General features: G+C 37.2%; 2 protein-coding genes across 7 annotated transcripts in view; one reads left to right on the forward strand and one right to left on the reverse strand.

Moving 5' to 3' along the window:
* LOC132819837 (son of sevenless homolog 1) overlaps positions 1-5,689 on the forward strand; it is a 299,748-nt gene extending 294,059 nt beyond the window's left edge. For all 4 annotated transcript variants that reach the window (XM_060831696.1, XM_060831698.1, XM_060831699.1 and 1 more), the window contains one exon: positions 972-5,689. In XM_060831696.1, the coding sequence (XP_060687679.1) occupies positions 972-1,466 (495 nt within the window). In that variant the 3' untranslated portion in view covers positions 1,467-5,689. The remainder of the gene's footprint in view (positions 1-971) is intronic.
* An 860-nt stretch (positions 5,690-6,549) lies between these two features.
* The window catches only part of morn2 (MORN repeat containing 2), a 38,898-nt gene continuing 30,748 nt past the window's right edge, over positions 6,550-14,699 (reverse strand). For 2 of the 3 annotated variants that reach the window (XM_060831033.1, XM_060831031.1), the window contains one exon: positions 12,606-12,769. In XM_060831033.1, coding sequence (XP_060687016.1) covers positions 12,667-12,769 — 103 coding nt within the window. In that variant the 3' untranslated portion in view covers positions 12,606-12,666. Of the gene's footprint in view, positions 6,617-12,605; positions 12,770-14,699 lie in introns of those variants that run through there. The other variant, XM_060831032.1, reaches the window with a different exon arrangement.

Below are 14,699 nucleotides of genomic sequence, written 5' to 3' on the forward strand. Positions count from 1 at the left end.
AACAATTGACACAAAAATTTGACTATGTGTTGCTGGAAAAGCGCAGCAGGTCAGGCAGCATCCAAGGAACAAGAGATTCGACGTTTTGGGCATAAGCCCTTCAGTTTCCTGAAGAAGGGCTTATGCCCGAAACGTCGATTCTCCTGTTCCTTGGATGTTGCCTGACCTGCTGCGCTTTTCCAGCAACACATTTTCAGCTCTGATCTCCAGCATCTGCAGTCCTCACTTTCTCCATAAAAATTTGACTAGACCAGCTTTGTCAATACTGTGTTTAAAAAAGGATGGTGAATACCAGCTCATCTGAGCTTGAATAGTTTGCAATACGTAAAATACGTTTCAGTGTCCTAAATTGGTTTTCCACAGACCACTGAGGTCAAAGCTCATATTAGTCTCTAAAATAGTCGCTGTGTCTCAAGTAATTTGCAGTACGTCAGACAATTTCGTATGTGAAAATACATAAATTTTAATCTTTTATGAAATAAAAGTATTCATTATTAAATGATCAGATTACATAGTGGTTATTGCAATAGTATCCACAACTTTTTTTTTAATATCAAAGCTAATGAAACTCTGCAGTATTAAATGAGGGACCCACCTCCATTTGTCTGAGTGACTTTAAAATTTGCTGATTCCCAGTTCGCTGAGTATTCCTTTTTATTTTAAAAAAAAGTTGCTCTTGGATCCAGATATTGATTTCTGGTGGAAACACCCTCCTGTCAAATTAGGCCTTCAGCTGTTACTCTTCAATAAGGGTTCAACATACGGGTTCCATGTTGGAAGATGTGATGTTTGCTGGGTTGCAGTCATTGAAAAAGGGAAAGCTAGGGTTACAGAATATTTCAGTAACTTGCCTATTGTAATTGCCTTCCTTGCTCTTAACATTACTATATATATGTTATTGAAACTCAAGCATCTCTGTCAAGCTATTTGGTTGGTACATAGTTTTAACAGAGCTGTTCTTTCTGTTTCAGATCAAGTCAAAACATTTGGACAGTCCACCTGCCATTCCACCCCGTCAACCCACAGGCAAGGTTTACTCACCTCGGTATCCATTGTCAGAGAGGTCATCTATATCAGAACCTCCCGATAGTCCTCCCAGCTTGCCACCCCGTGAGCCTGTACGAACACCAGATGTATTTCCAGGCTCACCTCTACCCCTGCAACCTCCACCAATGGGTAGAAAAGCTGAGCATCCGAACACTTTTTTCCCCAATTCCCCTGTGCCTTTTACTCCACCACCTCCTCAGACACCTTCTCCTCTTGGAACTCGCAGGCATTTGCCATCACCTCCTTTACCACAAGATGTTGATATTGGTACTACTGCTGGACCACCCATTCCACCAAGACAGAGCTCTACATCTCAAATAATTCCAAAACTTCCACCAAAAACCTACAAAAGGGAGCATACGCATCCATCGTTCCATCGAGATGGACTACCACTTCTGGAAAATGCCCACTCCTCTTAGCTCTGAAAAATGTTCCTTAAACACTACAAGTTCCTGAACACTGCTAAGGTTGCAGCATTGGCAGTGCTGTAAGAACTTTAAAATGTTTTATGCCTGGCTTGGTAAGTCTTTATTGCTTCTGGTATGAACCAGTGTTTCCATCAATTTGGATTCATACAATGGGAAACAAAAATTGAAAATGCAGTTGTCAGTTTGCTGTACCCATGATAAACTTACGTTGATGATAAAAGTTGGAACACCTGATATCAACTAGCTGAAAAGAAGAGCGTTAGCAGAAAAAGTGGTTTTGCACCTCCATCTTAAAAACAGGATTGATATTTCACATGATCATGTCTTGTTTAAATACTTTTAAATGTATCAAAAAGGGGACTCCTGGAAATGCATTTTTGGTACCTAGACTAATGAGCAAATATTTGTTCTGCAAAGTAATTGTAAATTTTTTGTTTGTTGAAATTTGGGTACCTGCTACACCAAAGAGGCACATTCTTTGTGGAGACTGATTCAAGAACCAGTCCTACGAGAGAGATCCTTCAATGAGAATGTAGCACCCATCTTCATTAGACAAAGGAGAAAACATTCATCTGATTTTATTACCATTTAAAACAAAGTGAATTTAACCCGGATGTAACAATGTGTGGAAACTAGTGACATCTGTATTTACATCTCTGATGAGCTCTTGATCTCACAACATTCTTTTAATTGTGCATTTCCTGACTTTTAAAGCCTAGTGATAGCCCATGTCATAATATCATTGCAATGTCAGAAATTCCTTGCAGACTATATTAGAAAGCTGTTTTTTGTTTAAGAGCATACAATGAAATGGTTTAATCTGGAAGTGGAGATTTGGGTTTATTACAAAGTAATCCATTAACCTTTGTTTTATTTCACTGATACTTATAAAGCTGAAGTATTTATTCAAATGACCCCACATTCCTGTACTCCATGTGCCCAAACATCATACCAGTCTAAGTTGTTACAGGATATTGAGGAAAAAAATTTGAGCCATAACTGAATAGTGTGTGTTAATTCCCAGTACATATTATTTGCTAAATGATTCGTGTGTTGAGCACTGAACAAATTAGATTCAAATTTATAGAGACCACAGTATTGAACTAAGTCATGATGCTGAATGCAAATGGACCTGTTGAGTGCTTTCTGCGGTGTCTTATTTAAGAGAAAGAAAGCAATCTTGAATTCACAAATAACTCTTGAATTCAGATGATAATTGACTCTTAAAGCAGATTGACATAGATTGCAGAGTATATAACACTAGTGCAGTATTACAGCAGGATGCATGAGAGTATTGGGATGCAACATGTGCTTATCAGACCATTAAATTGCTAACCAGTTAGCATTGGAATGCATGGATGACAATGTACAGGTCAGACTAAATAGTGCAAACTAGGTAATTTTGTTAATAATAGATTGCTTATTCCAAGCCCCATTCAAAAATGCAGTTTTTAGCAACAAAATAAGATTTACAAATAGCTTTTGGGCTCCATATATGAATCCTGCTGTTACCCTAAAAAGATATCACTTTTTAATCGGCCTGTCTATATTGTATTATGACCTTTTCCAAACATGCTACTTCATAATTTAGTCAAAATGATCCATTCTTAATGTTGGTATTTGAATTTGATTCACACCTTCTTGTTACAACTGTACATTACTTCTCTGCAATAGCTTAAGTCTTTAATTCACATTATCTCAGAATGTCACTAGTCCCTGTTTTTAATTTTTCCAAAAGTGTTAAAACCATCATGATCATGAGTCAGGAAATAGGGGTGCAGGCCTTTATAACAGAACTAAATATGAAAAATGGTTGATATAGTATATAATTTGTTTGCAAGCCTTTGGCACATTGAAATAAGGGCATAATCCTGAACTCTGGTTCAAAATGTACTGATGTTATGATTTGAATTATCCACAAATTTTCATTCCAGTAGCTTACATTTGTGATTTGAACAAATACACTTATGCATGCTAATTTTAAAATAAATCACTTTATTGCCACTAGAATAAATAAATTCAACAAGCACTATTAAATCTACTGTATCTAATTAGACTTCGTGTTGGTAATTTATCATACTTTATTCAAAACACTTCATCTATGGGACAACCGAACAATATTAAAATGCTATCATTTCAACAAGCCATTTTAAGCACTTTTACATATCAGTGGCTATACTGTTTCAGTTAATCTATTGATAGGGCTGCCAAATATAAACTGTTATGGGTATTTTTACAATATTTAGTTTGGGGGAAAAGGCTTAATTGGCATTAATTTTTTTATATAAGCCAGTAGATTTCAGCTTCAGGTGCTTTCATTGATCTTGTAAATTTGGAAAATGCAGAAGGGAGCATGGAGGGTTGGGGTAAAGTACAAAATGACTTTGGTAACGGATTTACGCAATTATAATCAGCAAGTCAAATAAGTCTTAAAACTGCTTGATTTTTGTTGGCATGATATTTAAAAAGTGCTGTATCATAAAAGTATCATATTTAAGCCCATTAACTCAGTAGTTTTGGACACTATTTAGGAAGTTTTTTTTTCGTTCATGAATGGCAGTGTCATTGAGAAACCTTTGTATGTTGTCATTGAGTCAAAATTTGTCAACTCTTTGCCAATTGTTACTTTTCTCTTGATCCTATCAAGTGTTTGTTAGATCTTTTAAACCTGGCAACACTTAAACTACATGTAAGTCATAAGCATGCTGTTTAAGTTGAATAATGATGCCACTATAAAAGGCAGTGAGTGCACAGAAGACTGAATTTGGAAGACTTCACTGAAAAATATACGGGCAATGAAAATTAGCAGACCAGTCAGATTAACTTTCAGGGTTACATACCAGTTGGAAAATACCATTACCAGTGTGCATTTCTGTTTGTACTGTAAATGTCAATTAGATATGGTTCAGCTATTGAAAGAAAGCACTTGAAAAATATATTCCCTATTTATGCAAGCTTGGCTGTCTATGGCTGGAATCCATAGTTGTCATATTGCAGCTGACTAATGAGGCAGTATTGCTGTATATCTAACAGACTTCAAATTAAGTCTATGAGAACTACTTTCAGTACATGTCAGCATGGTAAATATTGGTTAGTTGAAACTTCAGATTTGATACAGGTTCAGCAGACCTGTTCAGAAGTAATAGATGTTCTCTCTGTACTGCTGACTTTATTTTCTGCCAAATTTTATATTTCTAGGTATTGATCACATAATGCAGGAAAGAGAAAACAAAGTGTAATTTATTATTTTTAAAAAATAAGTCCAACTATGTGCCTCCTTAAAAGTGCATTGACTTTCAGAGTATAATTTGTAAAGGAATATAAACAGATTTAGACCATTCAGTTCTGCAAACCTTTTCCACCATTCAACCAGATAATGGATGATTTGTACCTCACCTTCATTTACTCATTATTTCTTCATGTCCTTCTTGAGGAATATCTGACCGAATTAGGCTTCCTCCCTAGAGAAGAAATTGCAGCAACAAAGCTGGTGGTCTTTAATGCAAAGCAAACTAAGATTCACTCTGATTTGGTTAGGAACCTCCTACATTATAAATGAAGTCATTTAATTGTAGTTGAATGTGTCGTGATGCGCCCTGTACTGTTCGTGCCAGACGCATGCCAGTTTTAGTAGCTGCCAAATGTGCCTTTTTATTATGTCTCAACCTTCTTTTCTGACTTCTTGAACTTTTTTTAAAATCCTCTTTGTTTTAGGAAAAGGGAGGTGGGGCAAGTTATATTTCTGGTTATATGCATCAGAAAACAAACCTTTTCTGCTATAAATATAAAATGTATATATCAGTGGTTAAATTTTGTGTGTGTGTGTGTGTGTATATTTTTATATATATATATATATATATATATATAAAAATGCATCAGTTTGAATGGCATAGTTATTTGCAGCTATGATTATATGTAGTCATTAGATAGAAGTTGACCAGATTTGAGAACAAATGGTAGTCTGTCTTGGCACATCTAAAACGATTTGTATACTTTAACCACGTCTGTAGAATTTTGTATTCGATGTTAGGAGTAACAGTATTCATTTTGCAATTCAGTATCATAATTGTGGTTTCCCCTGCATCGATTACACTGAAAAGTTTTATATTCAGAAAGAATGGGAACAAGTAAATAATGGCAAAGCAACACTTGACTTACAAAATAGGACCCAGATGAAATGTACACAATAATGAAATAAAATCGATTTTGCCTTACTTTTGTTCCAAGTGTATTAGACTGACATGTTTAATGTAACTCACCAGGATATTTTGTTTCTTTCCTGCAACAATTATTTTTAACAATATTCTAAGTTGTTTTTCAACTGGTATGTAAATCCTAGAATGCTTCGCAATGGGAATTTTTGCATTTGCCTAATTTTTTTGTGTGTAATTGGTTTTTATTTTTAAATGGTTATGTTAAATTTCAAGGTGTCAGATGTTCTGTTTTTCCTTTTTAATTTATATTTTAAAAAAAATGAAAACTGTGTATTAAATATGTTTGAAACCTTAGTGTTTCATTTAGTGTTTTCATTTTTAATCTTGGGTATCTGTTTTTGCAGAGGTTTAATTCAGGAGTAAAAATCAGTGTTTCTCATTTATATGCCAAGTTTTAGAACAATAGATGGGTTATGTCTTCAAGGAGTAGTAATTTGAGTCATTGTTTAGACAAGTTCAATAATTAATGAAGGATTTTTTTGGTTTCTGAACCAGAATAAACATGCGTCCAATTAATGAACTTGCCCTTTTCTCTCATAATAATAGATCTAGACAGTAAACGCCATGGTTCATTTTAGTTGTATAGTTTAATTTTATATTGGTTCAATTTCTTATAGTTCAGGTTTCTATATACTATTATCAATGCTGTTTTGTCTTAGATATATCTTTAGTCTTTAATATATAGATCATGTTCTGACTCTGAACAAGAATTTTCATTACGTTGTGTTTTTTTATTGCAATTTGCTAGGAATTAGCTAAACTGAGACAGTTTGATAAATATTAATGGAATTCACATACACCCCTGCTCATTTGGTTTAAAGCCGCATTTGAGGCAACAAACGACGAGGTATTGAACAGTTGGTCTTGCTGACTGCTTATCCATCAGAGTAATGGATTTCATCAATAAGCTGCACAAAGGTACCACTCCTAAAAAAAAAACAAGGAACATCTTAATACAAATTTAATTTATTTCTAAAGCTGGACCATGCCAAACTTTGGCAGTATATAAATTAACATGATCATTATTTGTTTTCTGGCAGGAGGTGGAAGAAAGAGAACACAAAATTTTGATCGCTGATTGGGCCAAAAGTTTCTTTATCTTGCACTTTCTCCGTCTCTATCTACGTGTGTGTATGCATCTCACTCTCACTCTCCTTTTATGATGCTTATTTCACACTCTCCAGTTGTTAATGGTTCTGCTCAGATCGCCCTGCTATAGGAAAGATGTTATTAAACTGAAAAGGGTGTAAAAAAGATTTACAGAGATGTAGCTGAGACTGGAAGGTTGAAATTCTAAGGAGAGGCTGGATATCCTGGGACTTTTTTTTCTGTGGAACATATGAAGCTGAGGGGTGATCTTATACAAGTTTATAAAATCATGAGAGACATCGATAAGGTGAATACCAAAAGACTTTTTCCAGGATATGGAAGTCCATAACTAGATGGTGTAGGTTTAAGGTAAAAGGGGAAAGATTTAAGAGACGTTTTCACATAGATGTTGCATATATGGAATGAGCTGCCAGAGGAAATGGTTGATGCAGATACAATTAAAGATTTTAAAGATATTTGAATAGGTACATGGATAGAAAGGTTTAGAGGTATATGGGCTAAACACAGGCAAATGGGACTGATTCGGTTTAGGAAACCAAGTTTGCATAAGCGATTTGGGCTTGTTTCCATGTTGTATGATTCTGAGATTCTATTTACACTCGTCCCCACCATGCCACACAAGGTAAATCTATCCAGTCCAGCCTTAAACCACAACAAAAATAAATTAAACAAACTTAATCAACTTTGCCTGCAGAAGACGGTTCTGCAACATAATATCCTTTCTGCCAGGAGTTTTCAAGTCAGCAAAACTATCTTAGCGGAGTATATAGGTCACCAGTTAAAGTATATCTGGGCTTTGAGGACTTGTGTATTCTACCCTCATAATGTATTATATGTATGAACTCTAAATTACATTTTAATGGTTAATGTATATACTGTACCATGAATACTATTTCATAGACTATCAAAGATAGTTATAATCATAGAATCCCTTTCATATGGAAATAGGCCCGTCGGCCCAAGTCCACACCAACCCTCCGAAGAGTAACCCACCCAGAACCAATCCTGTGCTTCTCTACATTTATCCCTGACTAATGCACCTAACCTACACATCCCCGAACACTATGGGCAATTTAGCATGACCAATTCACCTAACCTATTCTACTTTAAATTTATACAAAATGAACTGAATTTCCCAAAATTTAGCTGTATCAATTTCAGGGAGTCTCATATAAGGTTTTCCTTCATGAGCCCAAGTGTTTTTTCTCAGTACATTTATGCTGCTCACCTGATTGAAGTATGTAGCACACTGCTGTCTTGCATTCAGCTGCAGTGGAAATACTTACTGATGCCATATTAAAATGCAGCTGTACACCACTTCAAATGGTGTAAGCTAGGAATGAAAATCTGAGAATGAAAATCCAAAGGCAAAGATTGACAGAGGGGAATTGATACTCTTGGGTCACTTACAGGAACTGAGAGGTCCTGTTGGACTAGGTCGTAGAGAGGAGGGCTATCCTTTTATTCTCAGAATCATCAGGGGAGACTACAGCAGCAGATTTCACCAGCATGTTCTGAGGTTGCCATACAGGTTATTGGGATGTCAAATGGGCCAGAGGATCACCCAGCAGTTCATGAAGATGACTTTCTGTATTCAGCAAGTATAAATGCAGAAATACAGAAAGAAATGTTCTCTACTGTCTTGCACTCACTATAATTTTGCCATTGTATGCACCTTCTGAGGTTTGTGATCTGCAACTCTCATTATTGTCATGCAGTATGTTCCCTTGATGGTTCTCATCTCTCCTATTCCCCCAAACTACTAACATTTTTTTTTCCTCTGCACTCACTATGCACGCACACACCTCATTCACTTACACTAGCTCCAAGAGCTCTGGTTGACACTTTTATCTTACTCAATTCCTCCCTTTGCCTCATTGCAGAAGAAAATGGCCCATAAGCAGCTGAAAGAGCTAAGATGTTTGTGGAATGGTCGTCAATTGTCTTCTTGCTCAAATGAGCAAAAGCTCTTTGAGCTGGGAGGAGAGGATAGAGACAGCTTGTGGGCTGCTGAGATCCTAACAGCAAGTAATATTCATTTTGATTGCTGCATTGTTCTTCCATTGCCATCATGTGGGCATATTTTTGACATGCTCCAGCTTTAAATATGTTGTGCAACTTATTCTCTCACTTGTCTTCTATAGGCACTAGTGGCATCCAAACATCATCCTCTTAGAAGAGACCAGTCTTTCTATCCATCATCTCCTCCTCCACTGCTGAGGAAGAAGCCACAGATCCTTAAAGCACCTCAACCAGCTCAAATACTGTAACCTGAATGGCACACATGACTGACCTGTCTCTGTAGCTGGCCAAGAAAGAAACCCCCAGGTTTCTGGGACTTAGGACTGCCAGAGACTAGGTACCTCCCTAGCCTGTTCAGGACAGGATGTTAGCCACATAACTGTTAAAATACATCAGCTCACAGGTTTGTTGCACACTGAATCAAAAATTGGAGGAGTTCACCAATGCACTCTGCCCTGCCAGCTCCAGTATGCATGTATCTGGCTGCTATAGAAACCCAGGTCTAGCAGGATGCTCATTGGCACTCAGATTTGTACTCCATTGCTGCAGCCATTAATTAAAAGGCGACAGAAATACAAGGGACCTTGACTTCACCCAGGTGTCTCTTTCTCACAAGGGAACAGAATGGTGTCAGAAGACATCCAGCAGAGGAGGAACCAAATGTAGGCCCTCTTTACCATCTTTTCCTCAGTCAACTGCCACTCCCCCAAATGTTCAGTGTCCATGACATCTTTTCATTGCTTCTGGTGTTCACACCACAGCATTCAAAGATGTTTGTGGAACCTGCCTGTTTTCTTTCGGAGACACAAAATGGCTTCAGCATTTAGACAAATTGGCTGACCAACTGATTTAAAAAGCCTACTTCAGCATTTAAGTGAAAAATAATAGTGCCTTTGGGAAGGGGTTATTCCAAGGCAAAAGAAAGCATTATCTGAACAGCAAGATTCCAAATAATGTAGAGAAAGCGTGATAAGGAGATTCAGGGCTGAACAATTCAAAGATTTGTAACAAATACAAGAAATAATGGAATTATAACTGATTTTTAAAAAATCTTTGAAAGATCACTAAACTACAAGTAATTAATTCAAGTCTCATTAAAGAATGGAGGTGTTTGACCTGAAAAACAGCAGCTAAAGTTATCTCCTAGAAATTAGCTGATTATTTGTAATATTAATAGGTTCTAGTTAAAGATTATTTAAATAAGCACAGAGATTTCAACGTAATTATAAAACTATATAATGAAAGCACTAAGGGAAAACATTAAAGAGATGCCTTGCATATCTTGTCTCATTAGCTAAAGAATGTTAACAGTAAGAGTAATTACAACATTTTATAATAAAACTAAAACTATGAATTTTATAACCGAACCAACTGCCTTTTACATAAAAAGAAGTAATGGAATTTGATAAAGATAGCAAGTAAAATGAACAATAGAATTCAAGGATGCCAGGGACGTGACCAAAAGAGAACAGCTAGTAACTTTGGAATGCAACATAGAAAGACTCCAAGGCCTAGAGATTACAGTAATTGTTTAAAGACTAAGGAACCTAGGATTGTCTATATGAAAGCCCATCGTTGATATCAGGTGTTTTACAGAATCGGTCCCATTGAGGAGCGGGTAGGCAACAGTAACTGTATGCATGATCATTGTAACGCAATGTATAAAAAATACTTTTTTCACTGTAAAAATCAGGGTGTGCCATTGATCTCTCTTCCAATCTGAGCTGAAGTGAATGATTATGTTCACACGTCGAAGCCAGAATCGGGAAGTTCCTTTGGCCCTTTCCCTGTCTTATCCGATATTTGCTTGAATAAAAGTCTGCTGCGTGTCTGTATCCTGTCTGCCTCCTGAATCTTTGTCCCCAGTCAGGGGTCACGCTACTACAATGTGTGAATTCGGTAGAACACTGCAAGGTCACTTTCTGTTTCCAATTCCTGAAGAAGGGCTTATGCCCAAAAAGTCGATTCTCCTGCTCCTTGGATGCTGCCTGACCTGCTGTGCTTTTCCAGCAACTCATTTTTTACTCCAAGGTCACCCCCAGACCCATCCAAGCATTGGAACCTCATTTTGTGAAGACTTATTGTCTGCCTCATGATCTCCCTGATGGAAGAATGTGCTGCACTGTATCTACTAAGAGAAAGTGAGGCCTGCAGATGCTGGAGATCAGAGTCAAAAAGTGTGATACTAGCAAAGCAGAGCCTGTCAGCCAGCATCCGAGGAGCAGGAGAGTCAATGTTTCGAGCATAAGCTCTTCATCAGGAATGTGGGGGTGCCCTGGGGTCTTAGAGATAAATGAGAGGGAGGTAGCTGGGAATACGATATAGATGAAATTGGGGGTTGATGGTGAGGACTCCACTCTAACCTAATCAGCTGTGGCACTGTCTTGTATGTATGGAAGCAGTGGTTCGAGGACAAAAAAAAATTAGTCCTCTATCTCTTCTACAGCTTGAGATACCCTGCAAATTCTTTATTTGGAAGCTTTTCAGTAGCCACTGCAGGTTGCTGCTGGGCCTGGCCTCAGTGACATGAGTTCTCAATTTCTGTGGCCCTTTGTAGTGCTGCAGCTACAGCAATGATGATACTTAGTGTGGTTTGATCCATTGGTGAAGAATACAATGATGTTACTGACTAGCAATCCAAAGACCCAGTCCAATGTTCTAGGGACATGAGTTAAAACCCCACTGCAGCTGATGTAGTTTCAGTGCAATAAATCTGAAATCTCTAAAGTATCACAACATTTGTATTCCAATTTCAAAGACAACAGAAAAATTGAAGTTAATGTAGAAATCAGTTTAGTTATTGAGTCATAAAGTCAGTCAAACAGCATGGAAACAGATCCTTTGGCCCAACTTGTCCATGCTGACCAGCTTTCCTAAATTGAACTAGTCCCATTTGCCTGTGTTTGGTCTATATCCTTTCTAAACCTTTCCTATCCAAGTACCTGTCCAAATGACTTTTAAATGTAATTGTACCAGCCTCCACCACTTCCTCTGGCAGCTCATTCTATACATGCACAACTCTGTGAAAAGATCCCTTTGAAATCTTTTCACTGTCACTTTAAACTTATGCCACATAGTTTTGGATTCCCATACTCTGAGAAAAAGACCTTGGCTATTCACCTTATCTATGTTCTTCTTGCTTTTATAAACCTCTATAAGGTCACCACTCAGCCTATTCAGCATTTCCCTCTCACTCAAACCCTCCAGTCCTGGCAATATCTTCATATATCTTTTCTGCACCTTTTTAAATATAGCAACATCTTTCCTATAGCAGGGAGACCAGAATTGAACACAATATTCCAAAAATGACTGTACCACCATAACATGACCTTCCAATTCCTATATTCAATGGACTGACCAATAAATTTACTACTGCTGTAGAAATTTGGATAATTTGTAACTAAATAAATGTTCGTACGAGTATGATTGGTTCCACTCATCAGCTGGCTTTTTCATGTAATATTGATACTTTCCCTCTTATGCAGGGTCTATTAGATTGTGACAATTTTAAGTATGTGAGCTAAACTCTCATTACAGCACACATTTCAGGATAAGTGCTCCCACCAACACAGCCTCCCATCTGCAACACATGATGAATGCCTTTACATAATTTGATCAGGATACAACAAGAGATGGACAGACAGAATATTCCAGTTAATGTTGTATTGTTTTATTAAACATGTTAGAACCAACCAATTGAATGATTTCATGTAAACCAAACAGAATTTGTATAAGGCAGATTCTTTGAAATAAAACTATATTTTTCTTTAATGTTTTAGTTGCATAAAAAGTACTTTAAAAATCAAATGCCAACATTCCAGGAACAAGTTTCATCCGTTCAGGGATTACATATCCATTTTCAACTTGAGAGCTGGTGCAGCTCTGTTATGAAATGTGCCAACCCATTCATAACCTTCTGAATCTATGAACTTGCCTTCCCCTTCCAATCTGCAAAGGAAGAACTTATGAAAAGGTATATATTTGAAATGACATTTAAATTTTCTCTACATAATTTTACAGTAGAAATACTATCAAGTAGGATGGAATGAACATTATAAAATACAGATAAACTTCACATGGCTTCTTAAAAGGTCAGTTTTTATGCATGTTAGTGAGTTCTCAAAGGAATCAGTAATCATAAAATACAGATTATTAATCTTTAAAATCTCATTGATTAATTTAAAAAGTCTTGGGACAGAATTTTCCCAGGCCTTAAACAGCATAGGGAATCGTGAGAAAGTCGGAAAAGTACATTGAGAATGAGAAAAATCAAACTCCCAGTGTCAAGAAAAAGAATTACAATTTTGTGGTAACTTCTTTATTTCAATACATTTGAATCTCATAAACGGCTAATCTCACCTCTTTCTATGCAGCTCCCTATCCTTCCTGAGAAAATAGAATGTGAGAATACCAATTTCTGATACCCTTCCTTCACTAGACCTTCATCCAGCAACAATGTCACTATCACTTAGCTTTGTTTGCCTCATGGTGACACTCCTTTTTCACCCTTCCTCCAAGCAAGTGGGAATCACCAACTACTAGCCTCATCACATCATGATGGTTACTATTAATCAACTCACACTTCTTCAGCCTTTCAGAACTCCACTTTGGAATTCATGAACATTTAAGTGTTGCATTCTTCTGCCAAATTGTCTTGCACATATTAATACACATGCAGCACATGCATTTACATAGGATTCATCTTATGCCTGTTAGCTTGTTTTCTTAGCACTCACTCACTTTATGCTTAATTTGAAACAGCATTTCTGGTTTGCAATGACTTTTAGCAGGTGGCTTGACGTGCTTGGGCAGCATTGAACAGTCATGGGGATACTCATGTTGCAGCATACATCATACTACATCAATTTAGCTTCTGGCATATGCTGTAGGTATTAATGTGGCAAACACATATGCTTCAACTGAAATTCAAAAAGTACCAATCTACAGAGAGGCCAAGGGGCACTAGAATCAGTCAGAATGTGTCATCATAGTCAGTCAATGGGTTTGTCTGATTACAGTACTGAGATTGGCAATGATCGGTCAGCCTCTTGGTCTTACTGCTGTCGGGGATCATTCTATTTGGTATCCAGGAATTGGGTTCCATTCAGTGCTTGGTCAAGTCCAGTTTGTTAGAAGATTACAGGTAAGTCCGTTGTGAAGCTGAAGGGACATCAGTACAGGGGCTGTCACCACAAATCAGTCCTGAGAGTTTGGCAATAATGGTCAGAGTCTCATCAGAAAGAAGTCTAGTTGGGTAAAGTGAGAAGTTCACATTTGAGGCAAGGGTGATACTTGTGATTTAAACTGTGTGATCATAGAATTCCTACAGTGTGAAAGCAGGCCATTCAGCTCATTGAGTCCACACCAACCCTCTGAAGAGCATTCCACCCTTATTTTATCCCTGTAACCCCACTAATCAGGCTAATCTACCATCCCTGGATACTTCAGGGAATTTAGCATGGCCAGTCCACCTAAACTGCACATCTTTGAAATGTGGAAGGAAACCAGAGCACATGGAGGAAACCCACGCAGACACAGGGATAATGTGCAAACTCCACACAGTTACATGAGGGTGGAATTGAATTTGGGGCCCTGGTGCTGTGAGACAGCAGTGCTAATCTGAACCACCATGCCACTTATACATAATTTTAAACATGAATTATCTGTACATCTGAAGGAATAAATAATTAACTTTGAGTGTTTCTGTCGCAATGGTGATTTTTAAAAAACAGTTATGAGTTTTTAAGCCCTTTAATTTACCTTAGGGCATCTGATGTAATAAGATAAACAATTGTGTATCAAGGTTTCTTGAGAAGTTTCTGGTTTTTTTTAAGCTTGAGTGAAACCTGTATAGTTTAGAGAGAAAGACCCTTTTCAG

The sequence above is a fragment of the Hemiscyllium ocellatum genome, chromosome 10, assembly GCF_020745735.1.
Source record: "Hemiscyllium ocellatum isolate sHemOce1 chromosome 10, sHemOce1.pat.X.cur, whole genome shotgun sequence".
Lineage (NCBI taxonomy): Eukaryota > Metazoa > Chordata > Chondrichthyes > Orectolobiformes > Hemiscylliidae > Hemiscyllium > Hemiscyllium ocellatum.